Raw genomic sequence first — 15,230 nt, forward strand, 5'->3', positions numbered from 1 at the left:
GTTTACTACATAAGCTTCATATCGTTAGTATGAAGAGATGGTGCTGTAACTGGGGTAGTGGACATGATGCCTGCAATGTAGTCCCACTGAACTAGATTCTCCTCTGTTTGGGTGAGCTCCAAATGACCTCTTGGATTATCTTACTCTGTGGCCACAAGAGCATACCTATTTTGTTTCTTCCTTATTTTGTCTGTTTTCCCCTGAATTCACAAACATAGTATCTTGTACATTTTACTGTGTAAACCAAATACAGATGATGTCTCTTCTGATTACTACCCTTCAACAACTTGTAGCCTTTATGCAAAGGTTTGGGGGTGGGGAGGTGCTTCCCATAACCTAGCTTATGGCCCTTTCTCCTGTTAATCTTACCCTATACTAGAGACCTGGTGCACGAATTCGTGCATGGGTAAGGTCCCTCGGCCTGGCCAGTGATTGAGGCTTATCAGGGGGGCCTGCCAGCTGGAGAGAAGGACCCTGGGAGGTTGGCCGGCTGGCCCCCCGATCAGGGCTTATGGGGAGGGGGCAGCCGGGAGGGAGGAGGGGCCGCAGGAGGTTGACTGTGGGAGCACACTGACTACCAGGGGACAGCCCCTGCATTGAGTGTCCCGTGGTGGTCAGTGCACATCATAGCGACTGGTCAACCAGTCATTTCGGTCATTCTGTCATAACGGTCGCTTAGGCTTTTATATATATAGATATAGATAGTAAAACCCTACTATGCAAATCGACTGAACGGTGGAACAACCAGTCGCTATGATGCACACTGACCATCAGGAGGCAGACTTTCAATGCAGGAGCTGCCCCCTGGTGGTCAGTGCACTCCCACAGGGGAAGCAGTGCTCAGCCAGAAGCTGCCCCCTGCATTGGGCTGGGTAGAAACACCGTTGAGTTGCTTTTAGGGCTCACTTTCTCCTGAACCCCATGGCAAAAATGATTTCTTTAACTATTTATGCCTTTTAGTGAACTACAGATATTATATTGTCAAACTTAAGTGATTAAGACCAGGGCATTTGGAGTACAGAAGGCAAGAATTTGTTCAAATTTTAACTTGACCATTTACTAACCATATGATGCTAAGTTAGTTAGCTTCTGTAAGCTTTGGTTCACTTATTAGTAAAGTGGAAATAACAATAGTATTATAGGGTTGTTGTGAGGATTGAGTCAGGTAAGTCATGTAAAGCACTTACACAGTGTCTGAGGCACAATAGTCAATCGATTTTTAATTGAATAGGAGAAACATTACTCTTTGTACTTGTGGTCCTAGGAGGTACTGTGGTTTCTGCACATAACCAATGGCTTTGGTTATGTGTTGGCTGTACTATGTTAACTCTGATAGTTTTGTAGGAGCCTTCTTGATGCTTTCCCTACTGAGCCCATCTCCTGACTCCAGGAACATTGGGGCCATGAGAGACAAGGGAAACAGGTATTATAGAAGGGCCACCAGTCCTGTCTGAACTGCCTTGTCATTTTTGTTCTCCACAAAAGTGATCCTATTTAAAGGGCTGCCTTCAAATTGTTCTCACTTCTCTTGGGCCATCTTTGTCCTATTGGCTGCTAAAGAGTGTGAAGGTTGATATATTATGGGGAAGTTTTTTCCAACTGAATTCCATAACATTCTGGAAAATGGAAGAGTTGGCTTAGATGAGAGAAGAGTTGGACCTATATGTGGTAATCATTTCATTGTGTATACGTATATCAAAAATACTTCAAGTATATACAATTTTTATTAAAAAATAAGTAATAAAGTAAAAAAAAAAGATATGTTCTATTCTTATCAGTATGGCTTAGTGTGACCTTGGCCATTGTCACCTCAAGTGAAATACTTCGATAGCTTGAGTGTGATTGTTTTGCCAATGGAATGTAAGCCTCTCAGAGCAGCACAATGAAATCATACTTGCAGTGTTATTGGGTGCCAGGCATGGTCTAAGAGCTCTGCATGCATTAATTAATGTCAACCTTATGAAGTATATGCTATTAATAGCCTCATTTTAAAGATGAGGAAGTGGAGATAGAAAGGTTGAGTAACTTGCCCAAGATCTCCCACCAAGAGGTGGCAGGGCCAGGAATCAGACCCAGCTGGTCTAGCTTCAAGTCTCTGTTCTTAGTCAGCATGTGATTTTGCTTCTTGACCAGAGATGGCCAAAGTTCTTTTCTGGCTCTTCCTAATGCCTTAGTAGAAGACACTTGTTCTGAATTTTCATCCTAGTCTTCTTTCCCTCAAGTTATTAAGTTCTCTTAAATGGGTTGTAATTTTTATATGCTTTCCACTTTGAGACTTCTTTCTGCACCCACAGAAGTTTTGCTGGGGGTACAGGTGAGAAGGGGGTGGATTCTCGGAGAGTGGCAGTGAGGGGCGGCACAGTTATTTTTTATCTGATGGGTCAGTGGAACATGAGCTGACAAACACCTATTCCCCATTTGGGGTGCAGAAAGAAGACCTTTCTACTCTTGCATCCAACTTGGGGATAGGCAGTTCTCTACAACCAACTATAGGGATTTGGAGAAATTCAGCCCATAGTATGGTCTCTCTCGCTAGGTCTGTTGGGTAAGTAGAGTTAAGTTTCTTCTCTAATGGCCATGGAAATCAAGTAGGTAAGGATGAACCTTGAGGACATTATGCTAAGAGAAATAAGCCAGTTACAGGAAGACAATAATGCATGATTCCACTTACATGTTATATCTAAAAACATACAAACACATAGAAATAAGGAATAGAGTAGTGGTTAACGGGGGCTTAAGGGAGGGGATAAGGAAGTGTTGCTAATCAAGGGGTTTGAAGTCTCAGTTATGAAAAATGAGTAAGTTCTAATCTAGAGAACTGCTGTACAGCATTGTGACTATGGATAAAAATACTGCTTCTGTTCTTGGAGACAGGTTATATAATGTATCAGGCACATTGTTTGACCTTGCTAAGGAAATCAAAGTACTTAAAATTCAGTCTAATTTTTGTGTGGCATTGGGCAAATCATTTGACGTCTCTGTTAGTTTTCTTATCTTTTAAATGTAAATATTAATAGTAGCTACTTCATGGTGGTGTTGTGAGGATTAAATGAGTTTGTAATAATTATTAACTTATTGATTAACCACCCCACTTTATAAACAGGTGATTAGGCATGTAGGGGAAGAATCATCTGCAAGTGTGGTCATCTGTCAAGCTAATGTCAGAACCTAAAAGAACCTTAAAAAGGCATCGAGTCATCCAGATCTTTAAACCAATTAGAAAGCAGTGGCTTTTAATTTAGCACAAATGCTTTAGCTGAGAATTTTGTTAAAATTTGAATTTCCAGGCCCCACACCTGGAGATGGCAGTGTGGGAGGTCTGGGGTAGGGCTCAAGAATCTGGATTTTACAAGCTCCCCAGGGGATTTGGATGTAGGTGGTTTCTGGGCTGAGTAGAGAAATTCTGGTGGGAAGTAAGGTGAGGGGTTACAACTGACCGAACTCTTGAGGAAAATCTTTGGGCAGCCTCTTCTAAGCAGAAAATGATGGATTGATCCTGGAGGATGAGGATGGAGAGGTCGTGGGCCATGTATAAGGGTGGGGGTGCAGTGAATGGGTGAGAGTCGGAGGGGAAGAGAGAAGTAGAAGTAACGTTACCCCTGTGTTCGAAGGGGTTTAAACCAGCTCTCATATGAAGGAGGAGTCAACATGAAAAAAGACAAAACATAGAGAAAATATATTCCCTTGCTTATGAATACAAATGAGTGCTGATATCCCTTCTCTGTCTGAGACAAGCAAACAAGAGGCCACCTGGCTCCACGGAGTCAGTGCTCGGTGAGTGTCTCACTAGGACTTCGTGGGCTTGGAGGAAGGAACCTGGCATCACAGCTGCCTTGCAGGACTGGGACTCACGGATGCCTTGGTTTCAAGTGTCTGTAACTTGGCCTAGTGGTTAAGAGCATGAGGGTGGGGGTCAGAGAGATCTGGGTCTGAGTCCTGGCTCTGTCACTATCCAGCTCTGGGAAAGCCATTTACTCTGTCTGAGGTTTCCTTTCATTGTATGGAGAGAGGAATAAAAAGAGCTGCCTTGTGGGGCTGTGCTGAGGATGAGAGGCTGCGATGTGTAAGGCTCTGCCGCACAGGGTCTGATAATGGGAGATGCTCAGCACACCGCAGCCATCATCATCATTATTATTATTATTATTAATGGCATTATTGTACTCTATAGCACTTGTCTCCCAAGGAGGCTCACACTGGTGTTACATTTATATTAATAATGGCAATATTTATAAGAATAACTAACATATATTGAGTATGTGCTGTTTGCCAGATACTCCTCTAAGTACTTTACATGCTTTAGTTTATTTAATTCTCACAATGATCCGATGGTAGTTATTACTAATATCCCTGTTTTGCCGATGGGGAAAGCCATGTTCAGAAAGGTTCAATGACTCACTTGAGGTCTCACAGTGAAGAAGCAGTGTTGGGATTTGAACTCAGGCTCCAGGGACCATGATGTTTCTTGATTCATGCTTGTCTTTTGGGCTGTGCTAAAATTATACTTGTATCGACTCCTTCATTTCCCTCTCCATCAGCTCCTTTTCTATGCTAGCTGCTGACCTTTGCTGACCTGTGTATATAAAAAAACCATCTTTAACTCCCTCCTGTGGCTGCATAGGATACTGATTTAGCTTCCTGGTAAAAATCTGGACCCCTCATTGCCTTTACAAGGTTTGACTACTCATATACAACGTCTAGCAGATGGGTTTACATTCCTTACATAGAGAAAACACTTAAAGAATCTGTACACCTGAGTGGTCAGACCGCCTCTTTACTATGCATTCTGTAGTTTATTTTTATTATGGAGGGCATGTGGGATACTTTGCCGAGTGGGAGGAAGATGTGCTATTTCTGGGATAGATTGACAATGGTGCTCCATCAGCCTGAGGTTAGTCTGAGTCCAGCGAGGCTCCTAAACCCTGAGTCTTATTGGAATTAAAACTCAGAGCAGACTGAGCAGCTCTGGCCTCTCACCAGTTGGCTTCCCAGTCTGTTGATGGTCCCAGAATGGGGTCCACCAGGGACCATCACTGAACCAACACAAAGGAAGATGGCATGGAAGGAAATGACATACACCCGGCTTTCAAATTAGGGAATAAACTCCCTTCCACAGAGCACTTCACAGCTTACAAAACCCTTTCACCATCAGTATCCCATTTAATCCTTCCAGCCACACGGGAGGCAGGGCCCAAGTTGTTATGTCCCTTTCATTCAGGGTCACCCACACCGGCTCGGTTGTGACTCTGCTCTCAGGTTTCTGAGTCCAAGTCTCATGCTCTTTCCACATTTCCACCCTCCGTCTGAGATAGTATGCAATGAGGTGCTACCAGGGCTAACCTGGGCGTTCAGATGAGAGAGAAATTATTGATAGAAAAGAGATCACCCTGGGAGTTCTGCATTCCACTTGCTTAGTGTAAGTTGCTGCTTGTGTGGAGGAAGTGGATTGCTGAGCTGTGAGTTAATGCTTTTGTCTTTGATGTGGGCATCAGTCATCAACTGATACCTGATACATATCCTAAGACTTCAAAAATGCTTTATTGACTACAATTGTGGGCTTGGTCACAGGGGAGCTTGTTCTATTCTTTGCCCCCCCACAAAGCCAAACACTGTTAAAACTCCAAAATCATGACTGGATAGATACATTCATGGAGAAAGAATTTTAACTTGAGATAATAATGACACAGGTCTAGAGCCATGGCTAAAACAAAGCTTATATAAAACTAACAATTATGTAGTGCTTTCCAGCCTACAAAGCAGCATTGCATAAACAGTTTCATTTGAACTTCACAATATCCGTGTGAAGTAGGCATGATCCTCATTTAACAAACAAGGAAATTAAATTGGATGAAGGCCGAAGTGGCAAGTTTAGGACTTCAGGCTTTCTGGCTCTCTTTTCTGTGTTTGATTCAGAATTATTTACTAAAACCTCTGGAAATGTCAAGTAACTTTCATAGGGAATGACCTAGACGCTCTGTGACCCGACTGTGAGAAGCTTTGATAAGGGCTGGGGACATAAATGGACCTTCTCACTCTGGAACTGCCTCGTGCTCGCAAGAGCAAGTATTCCTGATTACTTTCTGGCAGAGTTTGTGAATATTAAGTCCATTCTCTCTGGTGGATAGACTGAAGCAGGCAGCTAAGTTATTTTTCCATAGTGACCCATCACAGGGAGACAGAGGAGCAGGGTTATGTCTTGAGCGTTCCAGCTACATGTCCCTTGTAAAACCATCAGAACCAAATCCCATTCCCTAAAGAATAGAAAGAGAGATAGCAAACATTTAATGAGAGGATCCATGCTATTTCTTCAAAATGCTCTCGATCCACTCCCCATAATTGTTCCCAGTTTTCAGTGAAAATATTTGGAGAGCCTGATGGTTCCCAAAGTTTTGGAGAACATGGACATCTTTAAAACATCTTGGGGAAGATAAAGTATGTACGCATGGGTAAACAGTAATTAGGACAACAGAGTTCAACAGGAGTTAGACCAGTGATGGTGAACCTTTTGAGCTCAGCATGTCAGCATTTTGAAAAACCCTAACTTAACTCTGGTGCCGTGTCACATATAGAAATTTATTGATATTTGCAGCCATAGTAAAACAGACTTATATTTTTGATATTTATTTTATATATTTAAATGCCATTTAACAAAGAAAAATCAACCAAAAAAATGAGTTCGCGTGTCACCTCTGACATGCTTGTCATAGGTTCGCCATCACTGATTTAGACTCATGACAATCTATTCAAGGAAACTAAATATTAAGGATCTTTTTCTCTATTCATGCTGTCCCCATAGAAGCTTCTTTCTGTATCCAAAGAGGGAGTTAAGAAGGGAAGGTGGTAGCTTTTCACCTTCATGTGCCACAGCCAAAAACAATCCCAGAACTTGTCTGACTGGCTCTAAGGAGGAACGCAAGTAAATAAGACCTGAATAAACAAAAGAGAAACCTGCCCATCACTTGTGGGCAGTAATGTAGGTCACCTTCCTGGGCACTTACAAATCAGTGCTTGCTCCTCAGATAAATGTGAAATGTGCTTCCAGAGAATGCCAGTTTTTATCACGTTGGCCGCAGAGACTTGGGACAGGAGCAGAATGTCAATGGGGACCCACTGTAGTAGAAAGAAACTAAGTACCTGAAGGGACTGGGGAATTCTTAAACCTTTCTGGCAGGAGCAAGAATTGGCCTCTCTTTCATGAATGGGGCCACTTTCATCACCTTGGGATGTTAGACTTTGGCAGCTCTGATGATGAAGCAAGGCTGCACATGCTCATGAGAAGAAATGACTTTCCCATCCTTAATCTCCTTGGTGATGGTCAAGATTTTAGCCAGTAGGCGGGGTAGGTCTCTGTAGGCGCAGCTGGGCTCGGGTATCCCCTGGAGAGCTGAGGATGACGTGTACACTGGGGCTGTGCATTCCATGGTCGTGCAAACTGAAGGCTCACATATAGTGGCACACGGGTTGCAGGAAAGCCTAGACAAAAACAGAATTGTACCTGTGACTGAGGGAAGGCAACACTGGCTCTGGAGAAAAATGGTGGTGGTTAATTTTTCAACACGTGCCACTCAAAACAATTTAAAAACATTACATAATTTCTTGTAATTTCAAAAAATTACAACTTCTATAAAAGTATGCTGAAGAGGGCATATGGACATGATGCTGTTGGCATCGAGGGAAAGTGGCTGGAGAGGGATAAGTGTTTCAGCCTAAGCAGCTTCCTCCAAAGGGAGCAGGGTTGTACTGTTCAATCTCATGAAATTCAGATGTTCATCTCAGTGGGGAAAATCTGTAAGTCACCAGGAATGTTCATCTTTAAAGAAACCACTTTTCCCCCTAGTAATTTTTAAAAGTCTAAGAAGTTAAAAACCTATAAGGAAGTAACCAGGAGCATCAACTCCTCAAAAAAACTGAGCTCAGCTCGACTAGGTTACTATGTGGATGTCCAAATGGCACAGCCTAAGAGAGTGTATGGACCCTTTCATCCAAAGCTCCCCATCACTGGTCAGATCAGAGCACTTGCCCTGTTGCCAGTGGTAGTACATACGTACATACATACATACATGTTGCGAGTGTCTTTTTCATAAAGATGTTGTTACGTTACGCACTTGCTGTCTGAGCTCTCCAGCAGGCTGCGGTAGGTGGCAATCTCACACTCCAGCTGGGACTTGACGTCCAGCAGAATCTCGTATTCTTGGTTCTGCCTCTCCAGGGCACATCGGATCTCCGCCAGCTGAGCCTCGAGGTTATCGATCAGACACTGCATCTGGGCCAGCAGGGCTGTGTAGCGGGCCTCCGTCTCCGCCAGCAGGCACTCCTGCGAGTCTCTCTGCCGCACAGGAGGAAAGCAGGATTTAGAATGATGACTCCTTTAAGCCCAGGTCTTTGTGATCTGTACCATTCTCAACAGGGGTTTCTTTGTGACAGATGCTAATGAATCTTCAAGCCCTCTTATTTCACCAACTAAATCCAAAACCAAAATTATCAACTATGCTAAAGCTTGCTACTTTCTTTTCTTTTCTTCTTTTGGCCTCCTTTTAAGTGCTACTTATCTTTCTCTTTCTTAATCACTTGATAATCTCCTACCACACTTTCCTACCTATGAGAAAAAAGTACTCCAACTTATTTCACACCTAGGAATTAAAAATCCATTACTATGGTACTTCAAGAGTGTTTGTACCTTAAAAAGGAAGTGAGCAGGTTTAGCCACCTCCCTCAGAAAACTATTTCATAAATTTTGATAGTTTGTAAGTTGATCGTTGAATCAATTTTTTACATATAACATATGAGAGTTGAAACTTTGATGATTAAAGTCCTTTCCTGCTCTATCATTCTTTAAGTTTTATGGATAATGGCATTTAATATTTTAACAACCTAGTGTTTGCATGATTATCCCCATTTTTATAGATGAGAAAATTGAGCTTCAAGAGGTTAAATGAGCAGCCCCCAGACACATGACTAGCTGGTGACAAAAGCAGCTTTGGGGAAGGTCTTCCTAATACCCTTGCTCTCAGAGCTTTTCAATATTCCCTGCTTCAGAGAGTTAGTAGGTGGTGGAATCAGTTCTAACTTGGGATCCTGAGCTCTGGCTCAGACTCTTAATTCTTTTGTGACTTAATGCCTTAGGATCGTAGTGTCTCCTCCACCTATAAAATTGGTGAGATGAAACCTATATTGGATTTGGCTTGGGAAAATCACCTTAGCTCTCACCAGTCAAATTGGCTTAATAATTATGCCACCTCCCTCAGAAGACTGTTTTATAAATTTTGATAGTTTGTAAAAATGCTTTGCATAAAATAAAATTCTCTTTTAGTGTTTCCCAAAGTGCATTCAGGGGTCACTATTGCCATGAGAATTCTTTGAAAAAGGAGTCCACAGTCAAGTAAGTTTTGGAATGCTGAGTGCCATATTTCCCCTTCTCGGAGATTCATGGTACATATCAGCTTATCAAAGGCCTGCAGGAAGGCCTCCTGTTTAACCTTTGTTTAATGCAGCATTTCCCAGGCTTACTTGACCATAGAGTCCTTTTTTGGCCATAGGCCCTTTAACAAACAGAGGGACTATTGTTCTGAGGGACGCAGTTTGGGAAACATTGCAGCACACGTGTCAGGAGCTATTGCCATATATGGCGCTAGGCTTGGTCAGTTTGTTGGGTACCATTCGGTGCTGGGCCTGCCGCTCCACCTCCAGAGCATTCATGGTTCGTCTCAGTTCGATGATCTCCTTCTGGCAGCACTGCTGCTGTTGAGAGCTGGTCTCCACCTGCTGGTTCAGCTCCTCCATCTGAAACATAGTCAAGGACCATGGATATTATGATGGAGAACATAAGTTTGATTGAAGGGCCCCTGCAAGGGCAATGTCCGCGCACTGGTTTTGACTTCCCTACCCGCCCCACCTGCGTGTTGAACCACTGTTCCACATCTCTGCGGTTTGTCTCCATGATAGACTCATATTGACATCTCATTTCTTGTAGAACCCGATTTAGGTCAACAGAGGGGGCAGCAGTCACTTCAATGTTGAGTCGGTCCCCAAGCTGGCTCTGTAAGGAATTGGTTTCCTATGGAAAGAAAGAGAGTGTGAAGTCACTTGGTGAACAGATGACCACCTCGCTTTCTTGTTCAGTCTAACAGCAATAATGCAGCTTAGTCACATCTGAACTATAGCCCACAATAAAGGAACATATGATTCATAGGTGCTTTTGCGATGCTATAAAATGACTTAAGCCTATTTCAGATGTGACTATGTGTTCAAATAAGTGCAACATTAAAAGGAATTGACTGGCAAGATCAGGAGTTTAAAGAATTTAGATCAGCCGAAACCGGTTTGGCTCAGTGGATAGAGCATCGGCCTGCGGACTGAAAGGTCCCAGGTTCGATTCCGGTCAAGGGCATGTACCTGGGTTGCAGGCACATCCCCAGTGGGAGATGTGCAGGAGGCAGCTGATCGATGTCTCTCTCATCAATGTTTCTGACTCTCTATCTCTCTCCCTTCCTCTCTGTAAAAAATCAATAAAATATATTAAAAAAAAAGAAAAAGAAAAAAGAATTTAGATCATTTCCAGGGATGGATAAGGGGGTGAAGCAGCACAGAGGTGGACTTTAATGAGAGGCCATAGTCTCTATAATGCCAATATGGGCTTATGCCAGTATTGACTTATACCAGTAGTGCCTGGAATCTGTGTAGGGATGTCTACTAAAATAGGGGAAACCTGTGAGGACAATAAAATTAGATTATTTCCTTCTCCTAGAAAAGCTGGAGCAGAAAATGGAGGCTTCAGATATTGTATTATAGGCAACTGATGTGAAATACATTGAACCAATGGTAATAGTAATAGTTATGATCAGGGCTAAAAAACAGAAGACTATCTAGAGAGGACACCCTTCGTCAAGTTGAACTCAAAGGGATCGATGCTATTTTTAGAGGCTTAGCTGGGGCTTTCTCTAACCTTTTCATGGTCGCTTTTGAGGCAAAGGAGCTCCTCCTTCAGAGATTGGACTCGTGCCTCCAGGTCAGCTTTGCCCAGGGACAGTGCATTCAGGATCCGCTGTAGGCCGTTGCCATCTGCCTCCACTAGCTGGCGCAGGGACACCTCAGCTTCATACCTTTCAAAATGAGACATGAAGTGAAAGACATTAAAATGTAGGTGGTGTTAATCAAGCCAAGCAGAACTAACTGCAGTTTCTTGTGGGCCTCTCATTTCCTGCATTTCTCATGTGGGTTTTCTTCTCTTTAGAGGTGAAATCATTAGATAAACATCACCACTTAGTTATTATTCCTAGATTAGTCTGCCAGAGTGATGCTACATTGCTTTTCTTTGAGCTGAGGGCATTTATCCTCCTCTCCCTGCCCCTAGAAGTGATGCAGTGTAAGTGCAGGGTATTGGATTAGGATTTAAGAGAATTTGCACCCAAGGTTTGGCTCTGTCTTGAACTACTAGTTGTATGCCTTTGCATAAGTAACTGAACCCCATTAAATCACAGTTTTCTCACTTTAAATAGTGTAACAGTATATTTGCCCTACTTATTTTACTGAACGATTGGGAAGGTAATCAGGTGGGTTTATATGTTAGAAAATACAAGCACTGTATACATATGAGTGGTTATTAATCTTAACGCTTTATTGAATGTGAAGGTCTCTTCTGGGCTAGTGCCTTCATGGTACGGGCAGGAGGGTTGGTAGACTTATGTATAATCTTATTGAGGGAATTAGCACCAGACGCGGGGTGAATTCTGTCAGGAACGACAGTGCTGGGTGGGCTTACTTGGCTCTCAAGTCATCAGCAGCCAGTTTGGTGTTGTCAATTTGTGAGACCAGTCTGGAATTCTCAGCCTTGGTACACAAGATCTAGAATTAAGAAGTTGTACACACAAATGAGACAAACACCAAGATCCCTTCCTTAAAAACCAAGGGGCTGGTGTGTATTTGAGTTAACAGGGGAAGGCTAGTTAGGCCTTTCCTAGCTATGCTTAGGCAGCCTGGACAACTTTGGAAAATCAAAGTTTTTGTTATTTTCCTAAAAATTAAGCAAAATTACTTTAATAAAAATTTGTGTAGATGTTTTATTAAAATATGAAATCTACCTTAAATTTGTGTAACATACATGAGCCACCAGAATGTAAACTCCATGAGGGCAGGGACATTTTAGTTCACCAGTATGTATCCTAAGCCTAGAATAATGTCTGGTGCCTTGTTGTTATGCTCAGTAAATATTTGTTAAACTAATGAACCAGAATAAATCCAGCACATAGATTAGCAGCATATTACTCTGAATAGGAAAGTTAGGTTTGGTGTGGGAAGATATTACTTAAACAATTGGGAGATGAAGAAATGAGCATAAGATAGAAAAAGTGGTGATGGTGGAAAACATGGACAAAAATTAAACTAGTTAGGAACTTATTAAAACAAAGTTCATTTTCTCAGATCCCTGTTTTCTTACTTTTGTTAAAGAAATGGCAGCAATGGGTTATTAACACATTTTGGTCCTGAGTTATCTGATTAACATAATAGCAGAGTATATCTCTGGAAAATGAAAAACTATAACTATAATTCTGGATATTGCATCAAAATGACAATTTCCTTCAAGACATTTTCTTATTCTACATTTTTCAGCATAAAAGGAAATAAAGATATTGGAGAATGTAAATTCAAAACTTGATTATACAGGTTGCCAAGAATCTTACCTTCTGCTGGAGTTCCTTGATGGTAGAAAAGTAGGACAGGTAATCCGGACATATGACAGGGAGCTCTTTGTTACACTCTTCCTGGATTTTACACTCCAGTTCTGCGTTCTCTTGTTCCAGCATCCGCACCTTTTCCAGGTAGTTAGCAAGGCGGCCATTCAGGATTTGCATGGTCTCTTTCTCATGGCTGTTGATGCCTTCACCACACCAGCCACAATCGACGTTGTTTACTAAGCAGATGGGCACAGGGCAAAAGCAAGGAGTGGGTTGGCAGCCCGGGGACTGGAAAGTTCTCAGAACATGGCCAGTTGGTTGGCATTTGTTGGTTTCAAGTTGTTGGCAGCTGGTGTTGGAGGAGATGATCCTAAAATTTGTAATCCCAGAGCAGCCTTGGCATGGGGTTGAAGAAGAACTAGCTGCTGAGCAGTCCTTGGTATCCATAGTGTGTGCCCAGCTTTGGTTTATTTCAAAGTCTGTGGTTCTCCTGCATCGAAAGCTCAAGCTACTGCGGCTGAGTCTAAATTCCGAGCCTTTTGTGGCTTTTTCCTCTTTGAAGTGCTTATATAGCCTTTCCTCCAGGCAGTGTCACAGCAGACAGGATGTTTTCCTGTCTGGTGCTTATGTCGAATCCCATAGGAACATCTCATTAGTCTGCTTTTTACTTGCCTGAGAAGAGTTACCTGGTCTCATAAAAATGTGCATTTAGGCTGTTACTAAGTTATTACCCATCACAACTACTACTTGTCATTGGATTGAGAGCTTCACCTTATTTCTTCAAAAGGAACTGTCGTCACAGGTCTAACAGCATCCATTATTAAGTAGGAATGACTATATTGTGTTCATTAAGTCCTTGTTGACCTCTCCACCTGGCATTAACCTTGACCAGGAATGAGACCATTTATTTTTCCTTTCTTCTCTAGAAAAGGGAAACCATTATTATCTAATAATTATTGGTGTGAACTTAGAAATCAGTATTTTATTTTGTTCTGCCCAATCGATTTTCCTATTTTCTTTTTCTTCTTTGTTCTACTCAATTGGTTTCCCATTTTTACTGTGAGTGTGGATTAAATTGACAGTCCTAACTAAGGCTCTTTTTAAAGGCAATTGTCAGGATTCTGTCTTAGCTTTCCAGATAGGTTTTGATTGCTAACAAGAAATTTCTTGAAAAAGAGGCTGGTTACCTTTTGGTTTTTCCAAAGCCCACATTTGATAACATTTTTCGTGCTCAGTGTTTGCTTGTGGTATTACATTAGCTAAAAATTTGTGATGGTCTTGGTTTATATTTGATGTTTAAGTATGATCTGTTGAAAGGTATGTTTCTCGGGAACACTTAGTCAGCATTTCATTAAGAAATTTATTAGCTCCCAGTTCTTTATAGAGGCTCTAGGAAAGGATAGTTTCTTTGCCTTTTCGAGTTTCTAGAGGCCGCCCACATTCCTTGGCTTATGGCCCCCTCCCATCTTCAAAGTCTGCAGTGGCCAGTCGAGTCTTTCTCACATGACCCTTCTGCTTTTGTCTTCCACATTTAAGGGCCCTTCTGATTATATTGAGCCTACTCATATCATCTAGGATAATCTTCCTATTTTAAGGTCAGCTGATTAGCAACCTTACTTCCCCATAGCTACATAGCCTAACATGTGCAAATGTTCTGGGATTACGGCATAAACATCTTTGGGGACCCATTGTTCTGCATATCAAATGATATAAAGAAAAAAGACATAAAGATATAGCATATTTTTTACCTGAAATTCTATATTCATCATTATAAAAACGCCAAGTATTTCTACATTAATTTAATTTAGATCCCAATGAATTTATTGCAGTCCTCTCAAAATGTGACTTTTTTTTAACTAGACAAGATAATTCTGAAGTTTATGAGAAAAAGTAAACAAATTTGAAGAGGTAGGAAAATTCTGAAAAAGAAAAGCCACAGAGAAACTAGTCCTTTTGGATAGTAAAACATATTTTAAAATCTCAGTAATTAAAATAATATTGATGCACAAATAGACAGACTGTTGGTATAGAATAAGCAGTTTAGAAATAGACTCCCAAACAGACTGGGATTTAGTATATGATAAATGTGACATTTAAAACCAATGGGGAAAAGATAGACTATCAGTGGTCTGGAGATAATTCTGTATCCCCTGGGGAAGGGTACAGGGCAGGCGGTGTTGGATCATACCTAATAGTAAGACAAATTACAAATTGATCAAAGATTCAATTGTGAAAAATGAAATTACAAAATGGGCTAAAAGAAAGCAGGAGAATCCTTTACATATGTACAGTCAGAAGGTCTTTCAAATAATGTCTCAAATTTCAGAAACTATGAAAAACATCAATTTGTCTACATCAAATAACTTATGCATGGGTAAAAAATACAACCTACAAAATTAGAAGATAGACACCAACTGGAAAAGAATATTTGCAATTACACCAAAGACAGTGACCAGAAAGAAAGTATAAAAGATGGGCAAGGGGGGAGGGAAGAGGGACACCTACAATAATGCCATCAAAATTTTTAAATAAAAAATAAATTTACAAAGTGCCTTAGAAATA

At 41.5% G+C, this 15,230-nt stretch overlaps 1 protein-coding gene across 1 annotated transcript; it reads right to left on the minus strand.

The window, feature by feature from the left end:
• Positions 1 to 7,223: 7,223 nt before the first annotated feature.
• KRT39 (keratin 39) lies at positions 7,224 to 13,115 on the minus strand. The gene is made up of 7 exons (XM_070393215.1): positions 12,675 to 13,115; positions 11,756 to 11,838; positions 10,940 to 11,096; positions 9,890 to 10,051; positions 9,652 to 9,777; positions 8,103 to 8,323; positions 7,224 to 7,470 (listed from the first exon to the last, which is right to left on the minus strand). The coding sequence occupies exons 1-7, from the start codon at positions 13,113 to 13,115 to the stop codon at positions 7,224 to 7,226; spliced, it is 1,437 nt and encodes a 478-aa protein (XP_070249316.1).
• Positions 13,116 to 15,230: the final 2,115 nt, after the last annotated feature.

Source organism: Myotis yumanensis, unplaced genomic scaffold (genome assembly GCF_028538775.1).
Source record: "Myotis yumanensis isolate MYYU_CA2020_CCGP unplaced genomic scaffold, mMyoYum1.0.hap1 SCAF_16, whole genome shotgun sequence".
Lineage (NCBI taxonomy): Eukaryota > Metazoa > Chordata > Mammalia > Chiroptera > Vespertilionidae > Myotis > Myotis yumanensis.